The sequence below is a fragment of the Aquarana catesbeiana genome, linkage group LG04, assembly GCF_042186555.1.
Source record: "Aquarana catesbeiana isolate 2022-GZ linkage group LG04, ASM4218655v1, whole genome shotgun sequence".
Classification (NCBI taxonomy): Eukaryota; Metazoa; Chordata; class Amphibia; order Anura; family Ranidae; genus Aquarana; species Aquarana catesbeiana.
The window spans coordinates 229,168,291-229,191,574 of NC_133327.1; the positions used below are offsets into that span (position 1 = coordinate 229,168,291).

The 23,284-nt window shown below is 43.6% G+C and overlaps 1 protein-coding gene across 2 annotated transcripts in view; it reads left to right on the plus strand.

Annotated features, from left to right (window-relative positions):
• The window catches only part of NAALADL2 (N-acetylated alpha-linked acidic dipeptidase like 2), a 2,111,880-nt gene that overhangs the window by 1,293,462 nt on the left and 795,134 nt on the right, over window positions 1–23,284 (plus strand). For both annotated transcript variants that reach the window (XM_073626241.1, XM_073626242.1), the window contains exon 7: window positions 7,074–7,166. In XM_073626241.1, coding sequence (XP_073482342.1) covers window positions 7,074–7,166 — 93 coding nt within the window. The remainder of the gene's footprint in view (window positions 1–7,073; window positions 7,167–23,284) is intronic.

Genomic DNA, 23,284 nt, shown 5'->3' on the forward strand with positions numbered 1-23,284 from the left:
TGCTGCTATCCGAGTCTCTGTGAATCCCGGACCAGACTGCCCTCCCTTATATATGGACTCCTCAGGCCACCAATTTTGAGGTTTAAGAATTGATGTCTGCCCTGGGGGTCCCAGGCTTCACTAATTTCTGCTGTTGATCCAGTGTTGCCTTCCTCTTTGTTTGGTTCTGATACCTTAATAAAGGATTTTTGTTTTGAATTCTACTCTCCTATGTGTTTTACTTAAAAAATGATAGTTGGTTTGTGAGGATTCAGGTACATTGCAAATATACAATGTGAAATGAACAAGGGACACCAACAACAAACAATCTCATGGAGATTAAATAATAAAAGATATCAATGGTGTTGGGGTAACTTGCCACACAAAACACACACAAAAATATTCTGGAGTAAAAATAAAAATAACATTGAACAAAGATCAGCCTTGGAAAAAATCCAAACATTAAAGAAAAAAAAAGGCTTAAAAACCAAAAAAAAAATATAAAAAAATATAAAACTGTCAGATGTGACAACTAATAACAATATATTGAGGGAATCCCACTAAAAAAACACAAATCAAACTTTGTGAGAAGTGTGTGTGAATATGAGCAGCAAAACCACTTAATTCTTGTCACATTATAAAGAAGAAGAGAGTGCGCTGTATTAAACCATTTTTTACATTGCAGCGTGACGAAAGTGGTGTATCCATTGCGAATGCTAAGTTTACCAGAACGAGCTGTCCCGTGTCGGAATTTCTTCAGAGCATGCGTGGCACTTTGTGCGTCGGAACAGGCCACACACGGTCGGAATTGACGCGATCGGATTTTGTTGTCGGAAAATTTTATCTCCTGCTGTCCAACTTTGTGTGTCGGAAAATCCGATGGAAAATGTCCGATGGCGCCCACACACGGTCGGAATTTCCGACAACATGCTCCGATCGGACATTGTCCATCGGAAAATCCGACCGTGTGTACGGGGCATAAGTCTGCATCCTGTGCAAATACATTCCAATCAGTTAATTCAAAGCACTCTTGCAGGAGTGAATTTGACTCCTCACTCCAAACCTGTATGGTTTTAATATCTGGTTTTGTTCTGCAAACAAGAGGCTTATAACATGGGATCATCATGAAAGAGGTATGATCTGATAGACCAAGATGTGGCAACAAAGTAGCTCTATATGCACTGGAAACATTTGTATATACCTGATCTAAAATATTGTTCTCCCTTGTTGGAAAGTGCACATTCTTATAAAATTTAGGAAGAACCATTTCTAGCTCCACATGGTTAAAATTGCCAGCCACAATCACAACCCCCTCTGGATGTGCATTCAGTTGAATGTTGATAGCATCATATAATTCCTCCAGAGCCAGCTTAGAATTAACCTGTGGAGGTATGTACACAGCCACAATTATAACATTAGTAAATTCTCTTGGTATGAAAAAAGGTCTACATTTTAGCATAAGATATTCCAAATCAGGTGAACAGTATGTCCCGACAATATTGATAGTTGTACTCCAGTTATTGTTGACATATACACACAGACCACCTCCTTTAGTCTTTCCAGAGTCCGCAGTCCTATCCGTTCGATAGACAGAGCAGCCTGCCAGCTCAATGGCCTCATCAGGTATAGAACCATCCAGCCAGGTCTCTGTGAGGACAGTCACACAGCTATTTAATTTGTGTGTAATAAACCACAGCCTGAGTTCATCCATCTTGTTTAAAGAGACCGGCAATTGCTAAGAAAAAGACTTGGCAACACAGGTCTATATGGGCGAGCTTCCAGTCTTAATCTTATACCCGCTCTCTTACCCCGTTTCTGTTTCCTGTACCTCCGTTTCCTCCTGTGTCTCCCAAGAAAAACATCAGCACCTCCAACAGTTCCTTTGGATGCTTTAACGGCAGCCTCAGCACACTCAGCTAAGCATGAGCTCTCCAGGGGAAGTTTTAGTGTGTTGCACCTCCACTGCTTAGATTGCTTGCTTTTCCTCCAGTGCTTTTCTTTTTTTCCTGTCAGCTCTGCAGCAGCTGCCATGGCATCAATTGCAGTCTCAGCACACTTCCCAAAGTGCTGAATCTCTGGCAAAGCTCCTAGCAGAGCATATAGTGGGGCAGGACATGAAACCCAAGGCACTAAAGCGTAGTCCTGGCCTTCCATAGTACACACAGCATTTTCCTGCCTACAGCAAATAGCCAGCAGCTCCTCTCGCTCATAGCAAACAGTCATCCTCTCACACTGCTGTACAGAGCACCCAGCCGCTGCATCTGCATGCGCCGCCACCCAACAAGCGATTTAGACGATCCTCTGCCATATGTGTCAAATCCTCCTACCTAGACCCCCAAGGCCATTAGGTCCTCCTGAACTGTGATCACAAAAATACTTCATTTACCCTTGCTAATGTGTATGCACCCAACTCGGGACAGATTGGATTTCTAGAAGATTTCTTTGAGAAAATTCAGCCCTTTTCTCAACCCCTAATGATAATTGGGGGCGATTTCAATATATTCATGTCCCCGACCAAAGACAGGTTTGCCCTATTTCAAACTATCCCATCTCCCCAAGTCCAAAAGATTTCCTCCTAATTATGAAAATTAATTCTGGCTCATAATCTCTTTGACACTTGGAGGGTGAAACATCCAACTGCCAAACAATTCACATTTTATTCCCCACCTCATAGATTATACACAAGACTAGACCACTTCTTTGTCTCGGCTCCCCTCCTGACATATGTGGTTAATTCAGAAATTAACCAGATCACCTGGACAGATCATGCACCCATACTATTAGATCTTCTCTTATTTACACCTACACCTAAGAAATGTCACTGGCGCCTTAATGAGTCTCTCCTCATCACATCTAGTGTTCAAACGCACTTACAGCAAAAATTGACTGAATTCTTTCAACTGAATGAGGGTTCGGTTGCTGAGGCCTCCACTCTGTGGGAAGCCCACAAAGCCTTCTTTAGGGGCGAGTGCATTTCCTCTGCTTCTCAACTTAAACGAGATCATGGTCTCCAACGCTCGTCTCTTCTGACTGAATTATCTAAAGCAGAGGAGTGTCTACTCAACTCCCCCACAGTGGTTCGCCTCTGTACTGTAATCTCCTTGCGTAATCGCATAAAGTCTTTAGACCTGAACAAACTTTCTAAATCCATGCTGTGGTCCAAACAAAAGTTTTATAAATACGCTAACAAGCCTCATAGAGTGTTGGTCAACAAATTGAGGCCACGATCCTCTGCCTCTATCCCTGATTTCTTAATACAACTTGATGGCAACCCTACCTACTGCCCCCAAACCATGTCCAAGGTCTTTGGTGAATTCTACCAGAACCTGTATAATTGCCTTCCACAGACCCAGATTCCCAACTTACCCAGGAAAATGTAACACTTTCATTGAGTCTTTGAACCTTCCCACACTATCCCCTGACGACTGTTCAGGACTAAACGCACCCATTTCGGTTGAAGAAATCACTGCAGTTATCAACCAACTCCCGTCCCACAAATCCCCAGGACCTGACGGACTCCCTTACTCCTATTATAAAAAGTTCCTTTCTGTCTTAGTTCCCCATATGGTAAGTCTAATTACCTCTCTGATGAACGGGAAAACTCCCCACTCCCAGTTCCTACATGCCTATATAACAGTTATCCCGAAACTGTACAAAGACCCATCACTACCGGACAGCTATCGCCCCATTGCTCTCCTGAATTCTGATTATAAAATCTTCACTAAAATACTGGCAAATAGACTCTCTTTACTACTTCCCTCCCTTATACATAAGGATCGGGTAGGATTTGTCCCCACTAGACATGCAGGAGATAATACCAGACGTACCATTGATCCAACTGACCTACTGACTAAAACCAAGAGACCCGCTATAGTGCTTAGCTTAGATGCTCAAAAGGGATTTGATCGCCTAGACTGGTCGTTCATGTTTGCCATACTGTCTAGATACGGATTCTCCAGTCCTTTCATACAAGCCCTAAAAGCGCTATACTCTACACCCACCTCTCAGGTGCAGTTGGCTTCTCATGTCTCCTCATCATTCCCCCTAAGGAACAGCACCAGGCAGGGATGCCCTCTACCCCCCCACACTTTTTATCCTCAGTCTTGAGCCCTTGGCCGAGGCCATACGCTCTCTATCTGGATATAAAAGGGGTGACGCTGAGACACCGGGAGTACAAACTGTCGCTATTTGCTGATGACATTTTGTGAATGATAACTCATCCCCAGATTTCACTCCCATCACTTCATGCAACCTTAAACTCGTTTGGCAGCCTCTCTGGTTTTAAAATCAACTCGACCAAAACTGAAGCCCTCTCTATTAACATCCCGACAGATACACTCAAATCTTTACAAGAGAATTTTAATTACCGCTGGTGCCTCCATTCACTTAAATATCTTGGTTACAGAGCAAAAAGTCACGCTAGATAGTGGGAATAGTAAACAAAATGACATATGCGCCCAATGATAGGTGCCAAAAAGTCACACCGAGTAAAATAAAATGGAGTTAAATAGACCCAAAAAAATGCAAAAATTGAGTGCATCAAACTATATGGTAAATAAAATATATAGTGCAACAAACATACGAATGCAGATACGTGTATAACAAAAATATATATAAAATATAATGAAAGAATATACTAAAAATTAACTAGAAATTGCCCAATGACTTGATGAAAATGAAAAAAACAAAAAATCAATCCATGTTGCAGAGAAGTGAACAAGATGAAACATAAGAAAAGGTCCAATTATGATGATAATGCAAAAGTGATGTGCCGTGAGGTTCCACACTAAAGTGACAAGTGAAAAAATATCCTCCACCACAGAAAGGACTGCCGCTTACCAGAAATTGGTGGTCCCTTATTACAGGGGACCACACTGGGCGAGTGGCTGTAACCCCAGCCCGGGATCTCACTGGCATGTACTGGACTCCTCAGCGTCAGCAGGAAGATCAACAAATAGATCAGTATAGTGGGCAGTATGTTCACCAAAAAAACAAAAAGCCTCACATAGCATAAATCCTTAACATTTATTAAGATTATAAAAGAGAAAAATGAACACTTACAAATCAAAGGATATTACAAGGCAAGATAAGCATAAAAAGATGAGCCGGCCGGCTTCCAAACAGCCCGTAACTTCTGGGACTGGACGAGCAGCAGTGACGTTAGAACGTAGCTCCTCTTCCCTACATTGTTTAGTCACTAACGGACGTGGTCACGGGATATCTTGGTGTTCATCTAACTCCTTTATATTCTACGCTTTTTCAAGTTAACTTTCCCCCCTTATTCATAGACTAAATAAACTATTGAAAACTTGGACGAAGCTTCCCCTGTCCCTCATTGGGAGGATTAACGTCCTCAAAATGTCAATACTCCCTAAACTGCTATAGCTTTTTGAGACCCCCTCAGTAATGATCCCAATGTCCCAACTGAAATCACTTCAAAGGAATTTTCTAAATTTTAGATGGAACAATGCTTCTCATAGGATAGCTAGCTCAGTCAGTCCTCCTTGCAACCCGAGATAGAGGAGGCCTAGGAACACCTGACATAATCAAGTATTATTATGCCACTCATCTAAGGGCTATAGCCTCTTGGACATCCACATGCGCCCCTAATAGATGGTTTGAGATTGAGATGAGCTTTGCAGTTCCTGCCCACCGATGCTGTATTTTATGGCCATCCTCTGACAAATATACCACACAACTATGCAAGGTTTGCTTGAATCCAATGCTGTTCACACTTTCAATCTGGAAATGCTGCTCTGGAAAATACTCCCTCTCATCCCCATGCTTCCCTTTAATAAATATCCTCTTCAACCCGGAAATTCCTGACAGCTTATCCTATGATTCCATGTTACCTTGGACTAGGGCTGGCATATTCCAACTACGTCACCTGGTTCACCCAGTGACATGCAAACTTCTTACTTTCTCTGATTTGCAATCCAAGCATAAAGTCCCGAAAAAATTTTTTTTATTCCTTCCTACAGATTAAAGATTTTTTCACCACCAGAACCCCGCAAACAACCTTAGATATACCCACAGACTTTGAATTGTTGTGCTCTAGGGGCCCTTACGAATCTCACCTGTTCTCCTATATCTATAAGATTCTACATGCTACTCCCTCGATTACAGAGCAAAGCCATTCTTACATGTGGAAATGGTCCCATATATTACACAGACTCATTTCTCTGGATGAATGGAGGAAAATTTGGGACGTTACATCTAAAGTCTCTAGATGTGTGGCTCAGAAGAAAACCGCATATAAAATTTTAATGTTTTGGTATAGGACCCTAGAATTTCTAATGACACAGAAATTGACACTCTCTGGGCAATGCTGGAGATGCAGCTCCTCCTTAAGGTACCCACTACCATATATTCTGGGAATGTCCTATGATCATACCCTTTTGGTCACAAGTCCACAGTCTTTTGGGAAAAGTCCTAGGCATTCCAATACCTCGCCACCCTATACACCTCCTCCTGGGTCTACCCCCTCTGAAAACACCTACACCCCTCAGGAAACTGATGGCATTTATTTTACTGGCAGCTAAGCGGGCCATACCACAATGCCGGTTAGCCAACACCCCCCACATTTACACAATTTCTTGTGGCCATCGTAGACATTCGTAGGATTGAACACATTACAGCCATAATTGAGGATTCCTTACCCAGTTTTGACATTATATGGGGCAAATGGGACTCCACTGAATATAACTTGGAGACTCAACCTATGGTCCTAGATTGATATGTCTAAGGAGCGGAACACTATGTTTCTTTTTTCTTTATATATAAAAAAGATTCTACCCAACTTCCAGCTGATCTTGTTCTAACAGTTCTCTTTTTACTACCATGATATATTTAAACTGTTTGATATTCATCTGACACTTTATAATGTTTCATTTTTACAAAGACTGTTATTACTATAACCCTGTGGGATTTTATCCCCCTTTGTTTGACTTATTTACATGTATATGTATGCTTTTCTTCTTTTTCTCTTTCTTTAAAAAAGAATAATAAATAAACAATTAAAAAAAAAAAAGATTTTTGCATTAAATAAGTGCCCTGGTCCAAAATTACTTATAAATCCTCTTTCTTTTCTACAGATTCTGTTATCCTTACGTTACAAATCCAATCCACCCAAGCTTATAAAAACATATCAAATGCAATTGCTTTTCTTAGAGGATCACTACTTCCAGGTAAGTTAGCATATGCCAAAAGCTATGCAAGCTGTAAATGTTTTTATTAATACAAAATTAAAATCTATATAACAGTGATGTAATTATACATGCATGTTATAACTTAACAGCTACCTTGGTCATGCGTAGAGCAAAAAGAGAAATAAAATATTTAAAATGTTTTTACTCAGAATGATTATATATAGTATGTGCTTGTATATATATACTGTATATACACTGCATATATACTGTACATTCTTTTTATGTAGACAGCAGGCCAATAAAAACTGGTTGTATCCAGGATGCCTGAACTGTTGCTTGCTGTACCTGTTTAAATTAGTTAAAAATACCGCTGCAGTGTGCTGGTCTGGTCTCGTTGATGCCACTGTGCTGGATTCCGAATAGTGGCATGCATCCTTAGCATGAATGCTCCTTTATTAGGCCTTGGGGAAGGCCATTTTCAAGATGGTATTTATGGGCAAGGGGGGAACAGTGGACTACAATGTCCAGCATGTCTAGTGAAGTACACAAAAAAAACTAATGCACATTACAGCTGACTGCAATTGCAAGATAACCTCCCTCCTTATACAAATAACTAAAATGAGCGTATTTGGACACTATGATAAAAAAGACACGGCGGCGCTTTACCGTCGGTATGCGGCCGCTAGCGGGGCGGTTTTACCCCCCGCTAGCGGCCGAGAAATGGTTAAAAACCACCGCAAAGCGCCTCTGCAGAGTCGCTTTGCCGGTGGTATAGCCGCGCCATCCCATTGAGTTCAATGGGCAGGAGCTGTGAAGGAGCGGTATACACTCCGCTCCTTCACCGCTCCGAAGATGCTGCTGGCAGGACTTTTTTTACCATCCTGCCAGCGCATTGCTCCAGTGTGAAAGCCCTTGGGGCTTTCACACTGGAATGAAAGCAGCGGCACTTTCGGGTCGGTTTGCAGGCGCTATTATTAGCGCAATAGTGCCTGCAAACCGCCCCAGTGTGAAAGGACCCTAAGGGGTAGATTTACTAAAACTGGTGCACACATAATCTGGTGCAGCTTTGCAGTTAATTGTACTCAGCTTCTAACTTCAGCTTGTTCAATTAAGCCTTGACAATAAAACCTGTTACCTGATTGGTTACTATGCACAGCTGCACCAGATTCTGTGTGCACCAGTTTCAGTAAATCCCCCCCTAAGGGTCTTGCACAAATAAATAAAAATTGTTGTTATTATGAATATAAAGGATATTAACTAAATAGTAGATAATAAAAGACCTTTAAAAAACATATAAAATAAGATGCAATGTATCTATTCCATATGAACCTGCTCTTTGTGACTACCATACTATTATTGTAAATATTTTTCCTTGTATTTTTTAACCCTGAATCTGTTATAATAAAATATTAGTTATATACTTTTTAAACAATAACTTTTTCAGGATTTTCTTGGCACCGTAAAAATCCTCGTTATTCCTCTACCTAGATTTACCTATACATTTGGGATGAGGTGCCATTTGATTGGGTGTTTCAACATTAATCAGACCAACTTTGTGTCATATAAAATAAGGTATTCTCTAAGGGATGCTCTAAAGAAAAAAATAAATAAACTCTATTCCTGCCTCTCCTTAAATCTTCAGACTAGCTTTTCTTTCTTTCTTTCTTTCTTTCTTTCTTTCTTTCTTTCTTTCTTTCTTTCTTTCTTTCTTTCTTTCTTGACAAGGGTACCTGATTTATGTTTCAGGTACAGTGCCTTGCAAAAGTATTCATACCCCTTGGCATTTTTCATGTTTTGTGGCCTCACAACCTGGAATTAGAAGGGTTTGGGGACCCGGGTCCTGCTCCAGGGGACATGTATCAATGCAAAAAAAGTTTTAAAAATAGCCTAAGCCTAATAGCGTTTTGCACCCCTAAAACGCGTCCATTGATCTCCCGTGATGGCAGATAGCACATGTTGGCACACTGTGTGCATCCTCCAAATTTAGCTTTTCAAAACATTGCAAAAAGATTTAAAACATTGGACCACAATAAAACAAGTGATTTTGTGGGGTTTTAAATTCGCCCCAAAACATCAATGATGTTATTATTTTTTTGAATCACATCATTTATTTTTTTCTGGATGTTTTGCAATTCGACATTACACCCCATGATCTCCCCGATCAGGATCTGGGCACTTTCAGATGTGAAAGGATCTCGATCCCTCACATCACGATCACCTAAAAAGAGAGAAACCAAACAAAAACAGGTATCAAAAATCTGCCACCATCCATCTCTTTTACCTGAGCCTGTGATCGCAGACACTCACCTGTTGTGGTGCCAATTTCCACCACATCTTCTTCTTCCTCCTGCTCTTCTTGGGTTGGGGGTATTTCACCTTCTTCCATAGGTGGGGGGTCTGTGGTCTCCTCGGATGAGGGGTGTCCTCCGAGTCTTTTCTCCCCTATGTAAAACAAAAATGGTATAATTAGCACACAGATATTTGATGGCAGAACTAGAAATAGGAAACATTGCTTGGAAGTGGGGTACATTTGTCTATTTTAGCCGAGTTCAAAGATGTATTTTTTTTTATTGGCCTTTGTCAAGCTGCAATACTTTACCTGTTTAGTACAAGCTTCACAGATGGAGACCCCCCTATAGTATACACTGGAGCACCTGTGTGGCCCCCTAATAAAAATTGTGTTCTTGTGTCCCACACTAGTGCTCCAGTGTCCAGATGTGAAAACAGCTGCTCAGTGTCCTCTCCTTACACACAATCTAGTTGGCATTTCATTCTAGTAACAAACCCATCTAGACAAACAAATATTTGGCATCCAAGTAGGCCCTAAAAAATGTGGGAAAATGCATATGGCCTAAACAATGGTGTTTTAGAGGCTGAAAGAAAAATGTTTGATACGAATGAATAATGGGCCCATGAACATTAAAGTTGCCCTTTTAAACTGTACAATTAAGAAAAGCATATGGAGCAGCACGAACGGAATAAAGACAGAAAGAATAGGAACACAGCACAACTACTTACTTTTTTGCAGCACTCTCCGGATCTTTCGGTACTGCTCTGGATCTCTTAATTTCAGGTCCGACCAGCGCTTCCTGAGCTGATCTTTCGATCGTCGTACCCCGTAATTCCTGTGCAGACTTTTGACCACTTTCGTCTCCTTCTGGATCGGGACGTGTCCGGATCCGGGCTTTCCTCCTCCTCGTTCCTGTAATTATCACGCACCTGCTGTGACTCCGCCATGTGCTCTTCCCCCACTGCGCTGAACGAAAAGGGGCGGGGAATAGAATAGAAAGAACACACGGGGCAGAGGGATCCTCCTGACTGGCTATTTTGTTCAATTAGAAATCTTGATTAACACAGTTCTCTGTGAGAGTTTGCAGCAATACCTCCAGGTCCAGCTTATCCATCAGCTGTGTATGGACGTATACTGCCCCCCTCTTTGACTGCTACTCCACTGCAACACCAGAACCATTTTTTACATTTTTTCAGCAATTTTGCAAATCTACCATCTGTTGGATGTAGCCTTTTGTTATCTTTGATTGATTCTATTGAGAAGTGTTATGCTTTAGGGATTTTATCCCTCTCTGCATGCCGTTATAGTGAGGTGGGAACTGAGGAGGAAGCATTTGCCATTACACAAGTCCCCTTTTTAATTGTATATTTCTCTCTACAGTTGACTCTAATATCACAAATATATCTCCTGAAGAAGCTTATGCAAGCGAAACATGTTGAGAAAGTGGTATTAACTTCTGTATCAAAGGGTTATCCTCCCCCCCTTTTTTTCTGTTTTGTATACTGTCCTTTATTAATGTCTGTTTCCTTTTAATGTGAGTGTATAATAAAATATTATTTTATGATACGTCCGGTATATTGTTTGACTTAAGCACCGTTAAAAGTCCCTGAGGCCTACAGAATGGCCTCAATGCCCTTCTCTAATATTTAAAGTTATTATTTGGGATGTGGTGCTTCTGAATTTTCCTCTCATTCCGTAATTTTTTATTAAACTGATGTTACCTAGATGTTAGTTGGGAGTACTAATTAAGGATTGTGATTGAGGAAGCAAAAACTAAAACCATGTCCCTTTTTCATACACAGGGAAGTCTCAGCCAGGAGGTGGCCGGGCTGAGCCGGGTGGCTGATCCGCAGGTCCCTCCACCCCCCTGGAAAGAGAAAGTGGCAGGAGGAGGAGTGCCCTAGAGGAGGCTGCCAGAGGACTCTTTTGGAGGGCTACAGAGGTCCTGGGAGCACCACACACCATGGAGGAGGACATTGCTGCCACCATTGCCTATAAAATGCAGAGGATGGAGGAGGGACAACAACTCATGTGTGAGTCGCTCATATTGGAGGCTCTTAACAAAGGTATGAGGGGCCAAATTACATCTCAGACACACCTTTGCGATGTTCCTCCTCCTCCTCCTGCAGGTCCTCCTCCTCCTCCTCCTTCTCCTCCAGGTCCTCCCAGTCCTCCTCCTCCTCCAGGTCCTACTCCTCCTCCTGCCACATCTCCAACAGCACAGCCACAGCCCGGAATGGAGCATGGAAGGAAGACCAGAAAGTGAGGACCCTGGGTCCAGTCTGGTCGGCCAAAAAATGCAGCCTCTTGTGGTACCACAGCCTGGGGACACACATGTCATCTGCTGCTATCTGGATCTCTGTGAATTCTGGACCAGACTGCCCTCCCTTACATATGGACTCCTCAGGCCACCAATTTTGATGTTCAAGAATTAATGTCTGCCGTGGGGGTCCCGGGCTTCGCTAATTTCTCCTGTTGATCCAGTGTTGCCTTCCTCTTTGTTTGGTTCTGAGCCCTTAATAAAGGTTTTTTTGTTTTGAATTATACTCTCCTATGTGTTTTACTTCAAAAAGGACTGTTTGTTTGTGAGGATTCAGGTACATTTCAAATATACAATGTGAAATGAACAAGGGACACCAACAACAAACAATCTCCTTGAGATTAAATAATACAAGATATCAATGGTGTTGGGGTAACTTGACACACAAAAATATCCTGGAGTAAAAATAAAAATAACATTGAACAAAGATCAGCCTTGGAAAAAATACAAACATTAAATCTAAAAAAAAAAAAAGGCTTAAAATCCCAAATAAAATAAAATACAAAAAAAAACATTCTGTCAGATGTGACAACTAATAACAATATATTCAGCGAATCCCAATAAAAAAACAAAAATAAAACTTTGTGAGAAGTGTGTGTGAATATGAGCAGCAAAACTACTTAATTCTTCTCACATTATAAAGAAGAAGAGAGTGCGCTGTATTAAACCATTTTTGACATTGCAGCGTGACGAAAGTGCTGTATCCATTGCGAACGCTAAGTTTACCAGAAAGAGCTGTTCCATGCCGGAATTTCTTCTGAGCATGCGCGGCACTTTGTGCGTCGGAACAGGCCACACACGGTCGGAATTGACGCGATCGGATTTTGTTGTCAGAACATTTTATTTCCTGCTCTTCAACTTTGTGTGTCGGAAAATCCGATGGAAAATGTCCGATGGAGCCCACACACGGTCGGAATTTCCGACAACACGCTCCGATCGGACATTTTCCATCGGAAAATCCGACCGTGTGTACGGGGCATAAGTCCTCATAGTTACTCTTGGTGGGTGCTGGAATTGGCCCTGCTATGAAATATTATATCAAGAATTGTAATTACATACCCCTGTTGAACAGGGGCAGAAAAATTGGGCCTTTGGTGGTGGTGGTGGTGGTGTTGCCACAACACTGTAAGCCCTCACAGTTACTCTTGGTGGAGCACAGGAATGGGCCCTGCTGTGAAATATTAGATCAAGAATTGTAATTACATATCCCTGTTGAACAGGGGCAGAAAAAATAGGCCTTGGTTACTGGTGCTGGTGCCACAACACTGCAAACCCCTCACAGAGCGCCGGCATGAATCCTCCTGAAAAAAATTATAATTACACGCCCCTGTTTACAGGGGCTGAAAAATTGGGCCTTAGCCACTGGTGGCAGCGCCCAGAACCAAAAATGTTCTTACAAGCTATCAGCATGATCATTGAGGAGGAAGAGGATAATCACTCAGCATAACAGGATAGTCACTCAGCCTCAGCATAGGCAGTCTTGAAGGGATCTGACATTTCAAAAAAAAATATTCGGTTACATCAGCATCAGGTGCCTGGTAGCTGGTGGTGATCCAAGACTGATTCATTTTTATGAAGGTCAGTCGATTGAACGCTGGATGCAGGACAGGCCAGTAGCTCAATTGCATACTGTGCAAGCTCTGGCCAGTGATCAGTCCTCAAGACCCAGTAACCCAGAGGACTTTCGATGGGAAAGGTGAAAGTCAGATCTTGCCCCCAGGTATTCCTGCACCATGTAAAACAGACGCTGGCGATGGTTGCTGGAACTGATCATACCTTGGGGCTGTGGACTAAAAAATTGTCTGAACGCATCAGTCAGATGGCCACCTTCTCCACCGCTCCTTCTTTGACTGACCGAAGCCTCAGCAACATGTTGTCCAGGAACAGGAGTTTGTAACCTCCCAGTCTCTGGGAACGCGTTGCACAGACCTTTCTGCAAGGCCTTCCAAAGATGTATCATCCTCTGCTCCCTCTTGCGATGGCAAGATAAGGTCTACAACCTTACCCTTGTAATGTGGATCAAGGAGGGTTGCCAGCCAGTATTGATCCCTCTCCTTGATACCACGAATATGAGGATCCTTCTGCAGAATTTGCAGGATCAGGGAGGCCATGCAGCATAGGTTTGCTGAGGCATTCAGTCCGGAGTCCTCTGGGTCACTAAGAACTACATGATCCGCAGCCAACCTCCTCCCAGCCACGTACAAGTCCATGGGATTCTTCGGACTGTAAATGATCCCTTGAAGACTGCTGCTGATGCTGAGCGCCAGGCTCCACCTCCATGCTGACACAAGTCTATGTGAACAAGTTAATCCCAGACTGCTGCACTCTGAAAATGATCATCTTTATTTCATCATAAAAAACCAAGACGAATCATCAAATACAGTCAGGAGGTAGCAGTAGCTAATGCATTTCACATACAAAGATGCTTACTCATAGCTAAAGTGTGAATAAATGTAGTTACAAATATATAGATCAGAAAAGTAAAAAAACAACCAATAGGAGAACTGGTGGCAAACAATCAATTAAATCAATAAACAATAATGAGTTAAAACGGACACACCTGTATCGAATCACACGGCCTCAAAACCCCCACAATTAGAACATGCATGTATGTGGAGGGCATGAACATATAAAAATCAACACACGTATTTAGAGTTTAGATTCCAATCCGGATTTAAACATGGGTATACAATATGAAAATTCCTGTATTATTGATCCTACAAAAACGAAAATACTTACTCCATTTACGTCAAACAGCGAGAAAGACACATTGTGACTGATTTTGCATGTTTTCTGTATATTCATGTCCCATCCACATAAAAATAGCAATAATGCCCCGTACACACGGTCGGACATTGATCAGACATTCCGACAACAAAATCCTAGGATTTTTTCCGACGGATGTTGGCTCAAACTTGTTTTGCCTACACACGGTCGCACAAAGTTGTCGGAATTTCCGATCGACAACCACGCGGTCATGTACACCACGTACGACGAGACTAGAAAAGGCCGGTTCAGAACCAAGCGCGGCACCCTTTGGGCTCCTTTTGCTAATCTCGTGTTAGTAAAAGTTTGGTGAGAGACGATTCGCGCTTTTTCAGACTCGTGGCTTTCAGATCGTTTTCTGCCGTTCAGTTTGTGCTTGTGGGTTTGTATCTGCTCTTCAGTGCGTGCAAGCAAGTTCCGCGTGACTTTAAGGAGTCATTGTATTCTTGTTCGTTCGTTACTGGTTTTCAGGTCGCTCTTCACAGGCCTTGCTATTCTTCAGTGCGTTCTGTTACTTCGTTCTGAGCAGCTGACCGTTTTCTAGCCATGTTTCGTATACGTACTCCTCGTAGAGTTCGTGCTGTGCGGGGGCTTGGTGTTGGGGTCCTGACCTTGACACAAGTCCAGTCCATGAACAGGGTGGGGAGAAGTTCATGGACCAAGAATTGGTTGCTTCAGCGTGACCAGTTCTCTCATATGCCTTTGCTCCGTGAGATCCGTGAGAATAATCCTGATGATTTCAGGAACTTTCTCAGGATGACGGACCCCGTGTTTCACCGTTTGTTGGCTTCGCTGACCCCCTATATCAGCAGGCAGGATACCTGCATGAGGCAAGCCATCACTCCGGAGCAGAGGTTGGTCGCTACCTTGCGGTATTTGGCCACAGGGAGAAGCCTGCAGGACCTCAAGTTCTCGACAGGCATCTCCCCCCAGGCTCTTCTTTGTGGACATTTACTGCTTGTGTTTGTTTTAGCTGACCCTGACAGAAATGTGTGGAGTGCAGAAAATGTCGTGATTGTGTAACCTTACAAAGCACTGTTGGCTGTTATTTACTAAATGCAAAGACACTTTTCACTACAAGTGCTCTTGCAACTGCACTGAAACTGCACTTGTAGTGGAAAGTGGATTTGCCCTTAGGAAATAACCCCCATTTTCTCATAAAACAACAATTACATCACCCCAAAAGTGTTGTAGCGTTGAGACAATAATCCACACATTCTTGATGAACAATCTTTTTAATACCTGCACAATCACATGTGCATTTACCAAAGGTTTTTCTGACAAACCAACATGTTTGTTGTATATCAATTTTTGTGGTGTCATTATCCAAAATCAAAATGTGCATTTTATAGAAAACAGGCCTGTGTAAAACCAACAAGAAAGACACAAATCTTGATCTTACAAAGTTCACATTTGGTAGAACTTGAAGGCAATATCAGACATGAGTATTTAGGAACTGTGTTTGATATTGCGTTCAGATGGGGGGAAATCACCCCAGGAAAAGCCAAATTTGGAAGATGCACACAAATTTCCCAATGTCAACATGTGATATCTGCCATCACGGGGGATGAAGGGACGTGTTTTGGGGGAGAAAGCCCTTCCTCACCGCTACTTTATTATTGAGGAAGGGGTTGCACCCCCAAAACGCGTCCATTGATCCCGTGATGGCAGATAGCACATGTTGACACACTGTGTGCATTCTCCAAATTTGGCTTTGGGAAAAAATCACTAAAACATTTCGCACATTGTAGCAGACAAAAGAAGAAAGTGATTTGGAGGGCTTTAAACTCGCCCCAAAACATCAATGATGTTTTTGTATTTTGGAATAACATCATTGATGTTTTGCTTGATGTTTTCCAATTGTAAATTACACCCCATGATCTCCCCGATCACGATCTGGGCACTTTCGGATGTGAAAGGATCTTCATCCACAACCTCACGATCACCTAAAAAGAGAGGAACCCCAAAATAAATTAGGTTTCCCAAAAAATGCCGCCATCCATCTCTTATCTGAGCCTGTGGTCGCAGACACTCACCTGTTGTGGTGACTAGTTCCACCACGTCTTCTTCCTCCTGCTCTTCTTGTGTTGGTGGGATTTCCCCTTCTTCCGGGGGGGGGGTGGGGGCTCTGGTCTCCTCAGATGAGGGGTGTCCTCCGAGTCTTTTCTCCCCTATGTAAAACAAAAATGGTATAATTAGCACACAGATATTTGATGGCAGAACTATAAAGATGAAACATTGCTTGGAAGTGGGGTACAATTGTCTATTTTAGCAGAGTTCCAAGATGGAGCTTTTTTAGTGTCCTTTTTCAAGCTGCAATACTTTACCTGTTTAGTACAAGCTTCACAGATGTAGCCCCCCCTATAGTATACACTGGAGCACCTGTGTGGCCCCCATAATAAAAAGGGTGTTCTTGTGTCCCACACTAGTGCTCCAGTGTCCAGATGTGAAAACAGCTGCTGAGTGTCCTCTCCTTACACACAATCTAGTTTGCATTTCATTCTAGTAACAAAGCCATCTACACAACCCAATTCTTTGAAGCCAAGTATAGGGCGTCAAAATGGTGGCCAAATGCATATGGGCTAAACAATGGTATTTTATAGTCCGAAAAAAAATGTGTGATCCGAACGAATAATGTGCCCATGAACATGAAAGTTGCCATTTTAAACTGTACAACAGTTCCTAAAAGCACATGGAGCAGCACGAACGTCATAAACATAAAGAATAGGAACACAGCACAACTACTTACTTTTTTGCAGCACTCTCCGGATCTTTCTGTACTGCTCGTGTTCTCGTAATTTCAGGTCCGACCACCGCTTCCTGAGCTGATCTTTCGATCGTCGTACCCTGAATTTCCGGTGCAGACTCCTGACCACTTTCGCCATGATCTTGGCGTTTCGGACATTGGGGTTGGGGTAAGGCCCATACTTTCCATCATAGTCGGCCTTCTTCAGGATGTCCACCATCTCCAACATCTCCCCAAAGGACATATTTGAGTCCTTTAATCTCCTTCTGGATTGGGACGTTTCAGGCTCCGGCCTTTCCTCCTCCTCCTCGTTGCTGTAATTAGCACGATCCTGCTGTCTATCCGCCATGTGCTCTTCCTCCACTGCACCGAACGAAAAGGGGCGGGGAATAGAATAGAAAGAACGTCAGGGGCGGGCGGAGTTATACGCATGCTCAGTGTGTATAAATCGTAACGCGCGCGTCTTACGTACGATCTGTGAGCGGAGGAAGGAGCATCGGAGACGCCGATCGTGCTAACGAAGGTAGGATCTAAACTTGGGCCTATACTGCTTCGAAATTGAAGCCTATATTGTAACAAGATTAGGGGAGTTTGGCCTGACATTAGGGTTTGTCTTGTGTTGTGTCTTGCAGAGAAAATGGATGGGTTCAACGACCACAATTTCCTGCCCCTGTTCATTGACAAATACAGGGAGCTGCCCTGTCTGTGGCAAGTCAGACACCCCCACTATAACCACAAACAGAAGAGGCAGGCAGCGCTGGAGAAACTGCTGGAGTTGGTGAAGCCGGTGGTCCCCACAGCAACCATCCCTTATTTAAAAGCCAAAATTGGTGGCCTGAGGAGCACGTATCTTAGGGAGCGCAAGAAGGTCACAGATTCCCAGAGGTCCGGAGCTGCAGCAGATGACATTTATGTCCCCAGGCTGTGGTACTATGAGAGACTGCGATTTCTGTCAGACCACACTGACGTCAGGGAATCCCTCTCCACTCTTCCTTCCACTCTTCCTTCCATCCCAGCTGAGGCTTTTTCCGATGTCCAACCTGGGCCTTCCAGCCAGGAAGAAGTGGAGGAGCCCAGCTGGAGTCAGGTATAGCATTCTTCGACAGATTTCTGGGCAATAAATAAATGATGTCTACTATAGATGTTATTATTGATCACTAATTGCTGATTAAAAAAAGTGTTTTACATATCAATAGACAGTAGTGGGCACCCAAAATTGGGACAAGAATGAAAACTGCTGGGCTCAGAAGGATAGTCTGTTATATTTGTTAACATTCAATTTGCAGCAGTCAGGAGGTGAAAATTGTGTGTGATTGATGTAAAAAATACTAAAACTATGTCCCTTTTTCATACACAGGAAGACCTCAGCCAGGAGGAGGTTGTGGAATGTGGCAGTCAGGAGGAGGCGGGGATTATTAGTGTCAGCCAGGAGGAGGCGGGGATTAGTGGCAGCCAGGAGGAGGCGGGGCTAAGTGTCAGCCAAGAGAAGCCTGGGACAAGTCGCAGCCTGACTGAGTCTCAGGTTCCTCCCCTCCGCCTGCCATACAAAAGGGCCAGGAAGGCCACTCCCAGTCCTGTGCAGGATTCAGCATACGGGCTTATCCAGGAGGCTTCTACGTCCCTCAGAGCCTTCCCCAGTCCTGAAGAGGCCTTTGCTTGCATGGCTGCCACCAAATTGCAGGGCATGCAGGAGGGCCAACGCAAGATCTCTGAGGACCTGATTTATAAAGTCCTACGTAAGGGGGAGAGTGGGGAACTGACACACAAGACGGATGTCATTGAGAGGGATGATCCTCCTCCTCCTCCTCCTCCTGCTGCCACAACTCCACCACCACAGCCAAAGGCTGGAAGGAAGCGTGGAAAGAAGACCAAAGAGTGATGGCCCTGGGTTCAGTCTGGTCTGACAGAAGATGCAGTCTCTCGTATGACCACAGCCTGGGGACACAGATGTCATCTGCTGCTTTCCGGATCTCTGGGACTTCTGGACCAGACTGCCCTCCCTTAGATAAGGACTCCTCAGGCCACCAATTTTGCTTTTAAATAATTGATGTCTGCCCTGGGGGTCCAAGGCTTCACCCACTTCTGCAGTTTCTCCAGCGTTGCCTCCCTCTTTGTTTATAGTTGTGACCCCTTAATAAAATATTTTTAGGTAAATTCTACTCTCCTGTGTGTGTTTTCATCCAAAAAGGACAGTTTGTTGGTGATGATTCAGGTACATTTCTAACATAAAATGTGAAATTAACAAGGGACAACAACACCAAACAATCTTCTACAGATTAAATAGAACAACATATTAGTGGTGTTGTGGGAACTTGTCACAAAAAACACACAAACATTTTCGGAAGTACAAATCAAAATCACCAAAAAAAAAAAAAAATATGTTGTCAGATGTGAGAAATCAAAATATATTGAGGGAATCCCGAGAAATAGTAACGAAATAAGTTTGTGAGAAGTGTGTGTGAATATGAGCAGCAAAACGACTTAATTCTTGTCACATTATAAAGAAGAAGAGAGTGCTCTGTATTAAACCATTTTTAACATTGCAGCGTGACGAAAGTGCTGTATCCATTACGAACGCTAAGTTTACCAGAACGAGCTGTCCCGTGTCGGAATTTCTTCTGAGCATGCGTGGCACTTTGTGCGTCGGAACAGGCCACACACGGTCGGAATTGACGCGATCGGATTTTGTTGTCGGAAAATTTTATCTCCTGCTGTCCAACTTTGTGTGTCGGAAAATCCGATGGAAAATGTCCGATGGAGCCCACACACGGTCGGAATTTCCGACAACACGCTCCGATCGGACATTGTCCATCGGAAAATCCGACCGTGTGTATGGGGCATAAGTGTGAAGTATATATGTCAACACTCACAATGGAAGTATACTAAGCAAGTGTAGCAATCAATCGGAAAATAGTAGTGGAGTTCGGGCTATAAAAGGTCTCTCTCCTTCTATTATGAAAAAAAACAGCAAGTTATATGTATGGACAAAAGTGCACCAAAATCTCACCTAAAAAATATATATATATACTTTGCAAGCATAGCATTTAAATGGAAAGTAATAGCGGAATTCGGGTTACAAAAGAGTCTCCCTCCTCCCGCTGTAAAACTAAAACAGCAAATAAACTAACTGGACAAACACATCCGTCCCCCAACTTCCAACATTGTGCAGGATAGTGTCAAGCTAGACTACCTATCGGCACAAGTATTTACAGTAGCGGGGACCTGAAATTAGTAAAAGAAACTCACGCGTGGATGTAAATATGAATTATGACGCACAGTAGGGCATTTACAGAATTTCTTAATATGAATAGATACATATCTATGAAGATTATGTTACCCAAAATATGGTTCCTTTTATAGAGACTAATCAAAATGTGATTCAACGTAGAGTACCCTGTATACAAATTTTCTCAGAGGAGAGAGATTAAAGCAGATGAATGAGCCAGAGATACAACAATATCTCGAGGGTTAAATAGTTAAACTGGTTAAACCCTGAATAAATAGATAATTCTCTCTCCGCTTTTAATAGCCACAGGTCCTAAGACTAACTCACATTTACATCTGCCGATAGAATATACTCATTGCTAAAACTACAGCCGATCAATAGTATAACCAATTTTTAACGGTCTCACTCCATCTGCTGAACAGTGAAGAACACTCCCTCCATTGCGATAATAAATGAAGTACCAATGAATATGGGATATATGTACCAAAGTGACAGAAGGAATTGCTTTACAACTATGTCACTCCAATAGAAGAACAGCAAAAGAAGCAGAGAAACAAAACAATGACAAAAAACAAAAAGCAAACCAGACAAAAGCAAAAATGAAAAGGCCATACAGACAAAACGGGGGGGGGGGAAGAACAAAACAATGACAAAAAACAAAAAGCAAACCAGACAAAAGCAAAAATGAAAAGGCCATACAGACAAAACGGGGGGGGGGGGGGGGGAGACTTTGGTATCAGAATAATTCACTAGTCCAAAAAAATCTATACGTTAGTATCAGAATAATTCACTAGTCCAAAAAAAAATCTATACCTTAGTAGCAAAAAAAAAATTTCCTTCTCCTATTGTGAAAATGGAAATAGCGACTTGCGCACAGTCTGCACCTGGCTTTCATCAAGGGTGGAAAAAGTTTTTTCTTTCCATGATCCACAGGGCTTGAAGAGCGGCATTACCTTTGCTCCATGCTGACACAATCCTCCTCCTCCTCGTCCTCTTCCTGTGTGTTTGGTGGGCACGCAGGAACACTGTCTGGATAAAGGAGGCCTTGAGAGGTAAGGAAGTCCTCCTCTACCTCCCTGTGTTTTGCCTCAAGTGCCCTGTCCATTAGTCCACGTAGCGTGTGCTCCAACAGGTGGACAAGAGGTACAGTGTCACTGATGCATGCACTGTCACTGCTCACCATCCTTGTGGCCTCCTCAAATGTTGACAGGACAGTGCATGCAACCCTGATCATAGCCCACTGTCCTGGTGCCATAGTCGCATTGTTACTCATTGATGGCCCTCTGCTGCATTTGCAGCCGCTGCAGCATGGCCAACGTTGAGTTCCACCTGGTGGGCATGTCACAGATTAGGCAGTTCTTGGGCAGGTTAAATTCCTTTTGGAGGTCAGCCAGCCGAGCACTGGCATTATTCAACCTGCAGAAATGCACACAGACTTTCCTGGCCTGCCTCAGGACACCCTGTAAGCCCGGGTACCTGCCCAAGAATCGCTGCACCACCAGTTAACGATGTGAGCCAAACAGTGTGCCCCAGTGTGGTTCCTGTCCCCCAAGCACACCAGCTCAAGCACCGCATGACATCTTTTTGCCTGCGTGCTTGCATAGCCCCTTGTATGCCTACGGAGCACCACTGGTTCTGAGGACAAATCAGCACAGGAAGAGGCCATGGAGGAAGAAGAAGAGGAGGGGTGGAGGAGAGAGGTGTGGCAGAAACACCACTAGTAGTATTTTGGAGACGTGGTGGCGGAACAACCTCCAACACTACTGCACCCTGTCCTGCATCCTTCCCAGCTGCCAGAAGAGTCACCCAGTGCGCGGTGAAAGATAGGTAACATCCCTGTCCATGCCTGCTGGACCATGAGTCAGCGGTAATATGCACCTTACCGCTGACCGGTCTGTCCAGTGAGGCCAAGACATTGCCTTCCACATGCCGGTAGAGAGCCGGAATTGCCTTCCGTGAGAAAAAGTGGCATTTGGGAACCTGCCACTGAGGAACCGCACATTCCACAAACTCACGGAAGGGGGCAGAGTCTACCAACTGAGAAGGCAGAAGTTGAAGTGCTAGCAATTTAGCCAAGCTAGCATTCAACCACTGGGCATGTGCATGGCTGGGAGCGAACTTCTTTCGGCGGTGCAGCAGCTGGGGCAGGGAAATTTGCCTGGTACAATCTGACGTCAGTGTACCGATAGCAGATTCCCCCCAAGTAATTGGCTGTGACACACCTAATTCTACACCTTCATTCCTCTCAGTGCAGGTCTCAGGAGAGGTCCTTTTTGTTCTTTGGTGTGGGTCTTTTAGGTACGCTTGCCAATGAACTGCATGGCAGGTCGACATATGTCTGGTCAAGCATGTGGTGCCCAAGTGGGTGATGTTTTGGCCACGCGAGATACGCTTGAGACATATGTTGCAAATAGCAGCGGTGGGATCTGATGCACTCGTCTCAAAAAAACCCCACACCAAAGAACTTTTGGAATAACTTTTGGAATAACAAGACAGCAGCGCCCTGCACATGCGGAGCTCTGCGGTGTGATGCAGTCGGTGTGCTGCCCTTAAGATGGCCCCTGGAGGGCATCCTGCCTTGATGGTTATGTGCCTCCTCCTCTCCTATCAGGCACAAACGTGGAGACAGTGACCTCATCATCCCCTCCCTCCTCATCACTGGAGCAAACCTGGCAGTATGCTGCAGCTGGGGGAACATGACTGTCAGATTACTGTCCTTCTTGGGCACCCCTTCTCTCTGGGCTCACTTTACTGCCTTCCTCTAGCTGGGTACCATCATCAGAGCCTTCAAAATGCTGGGCATCCTTCT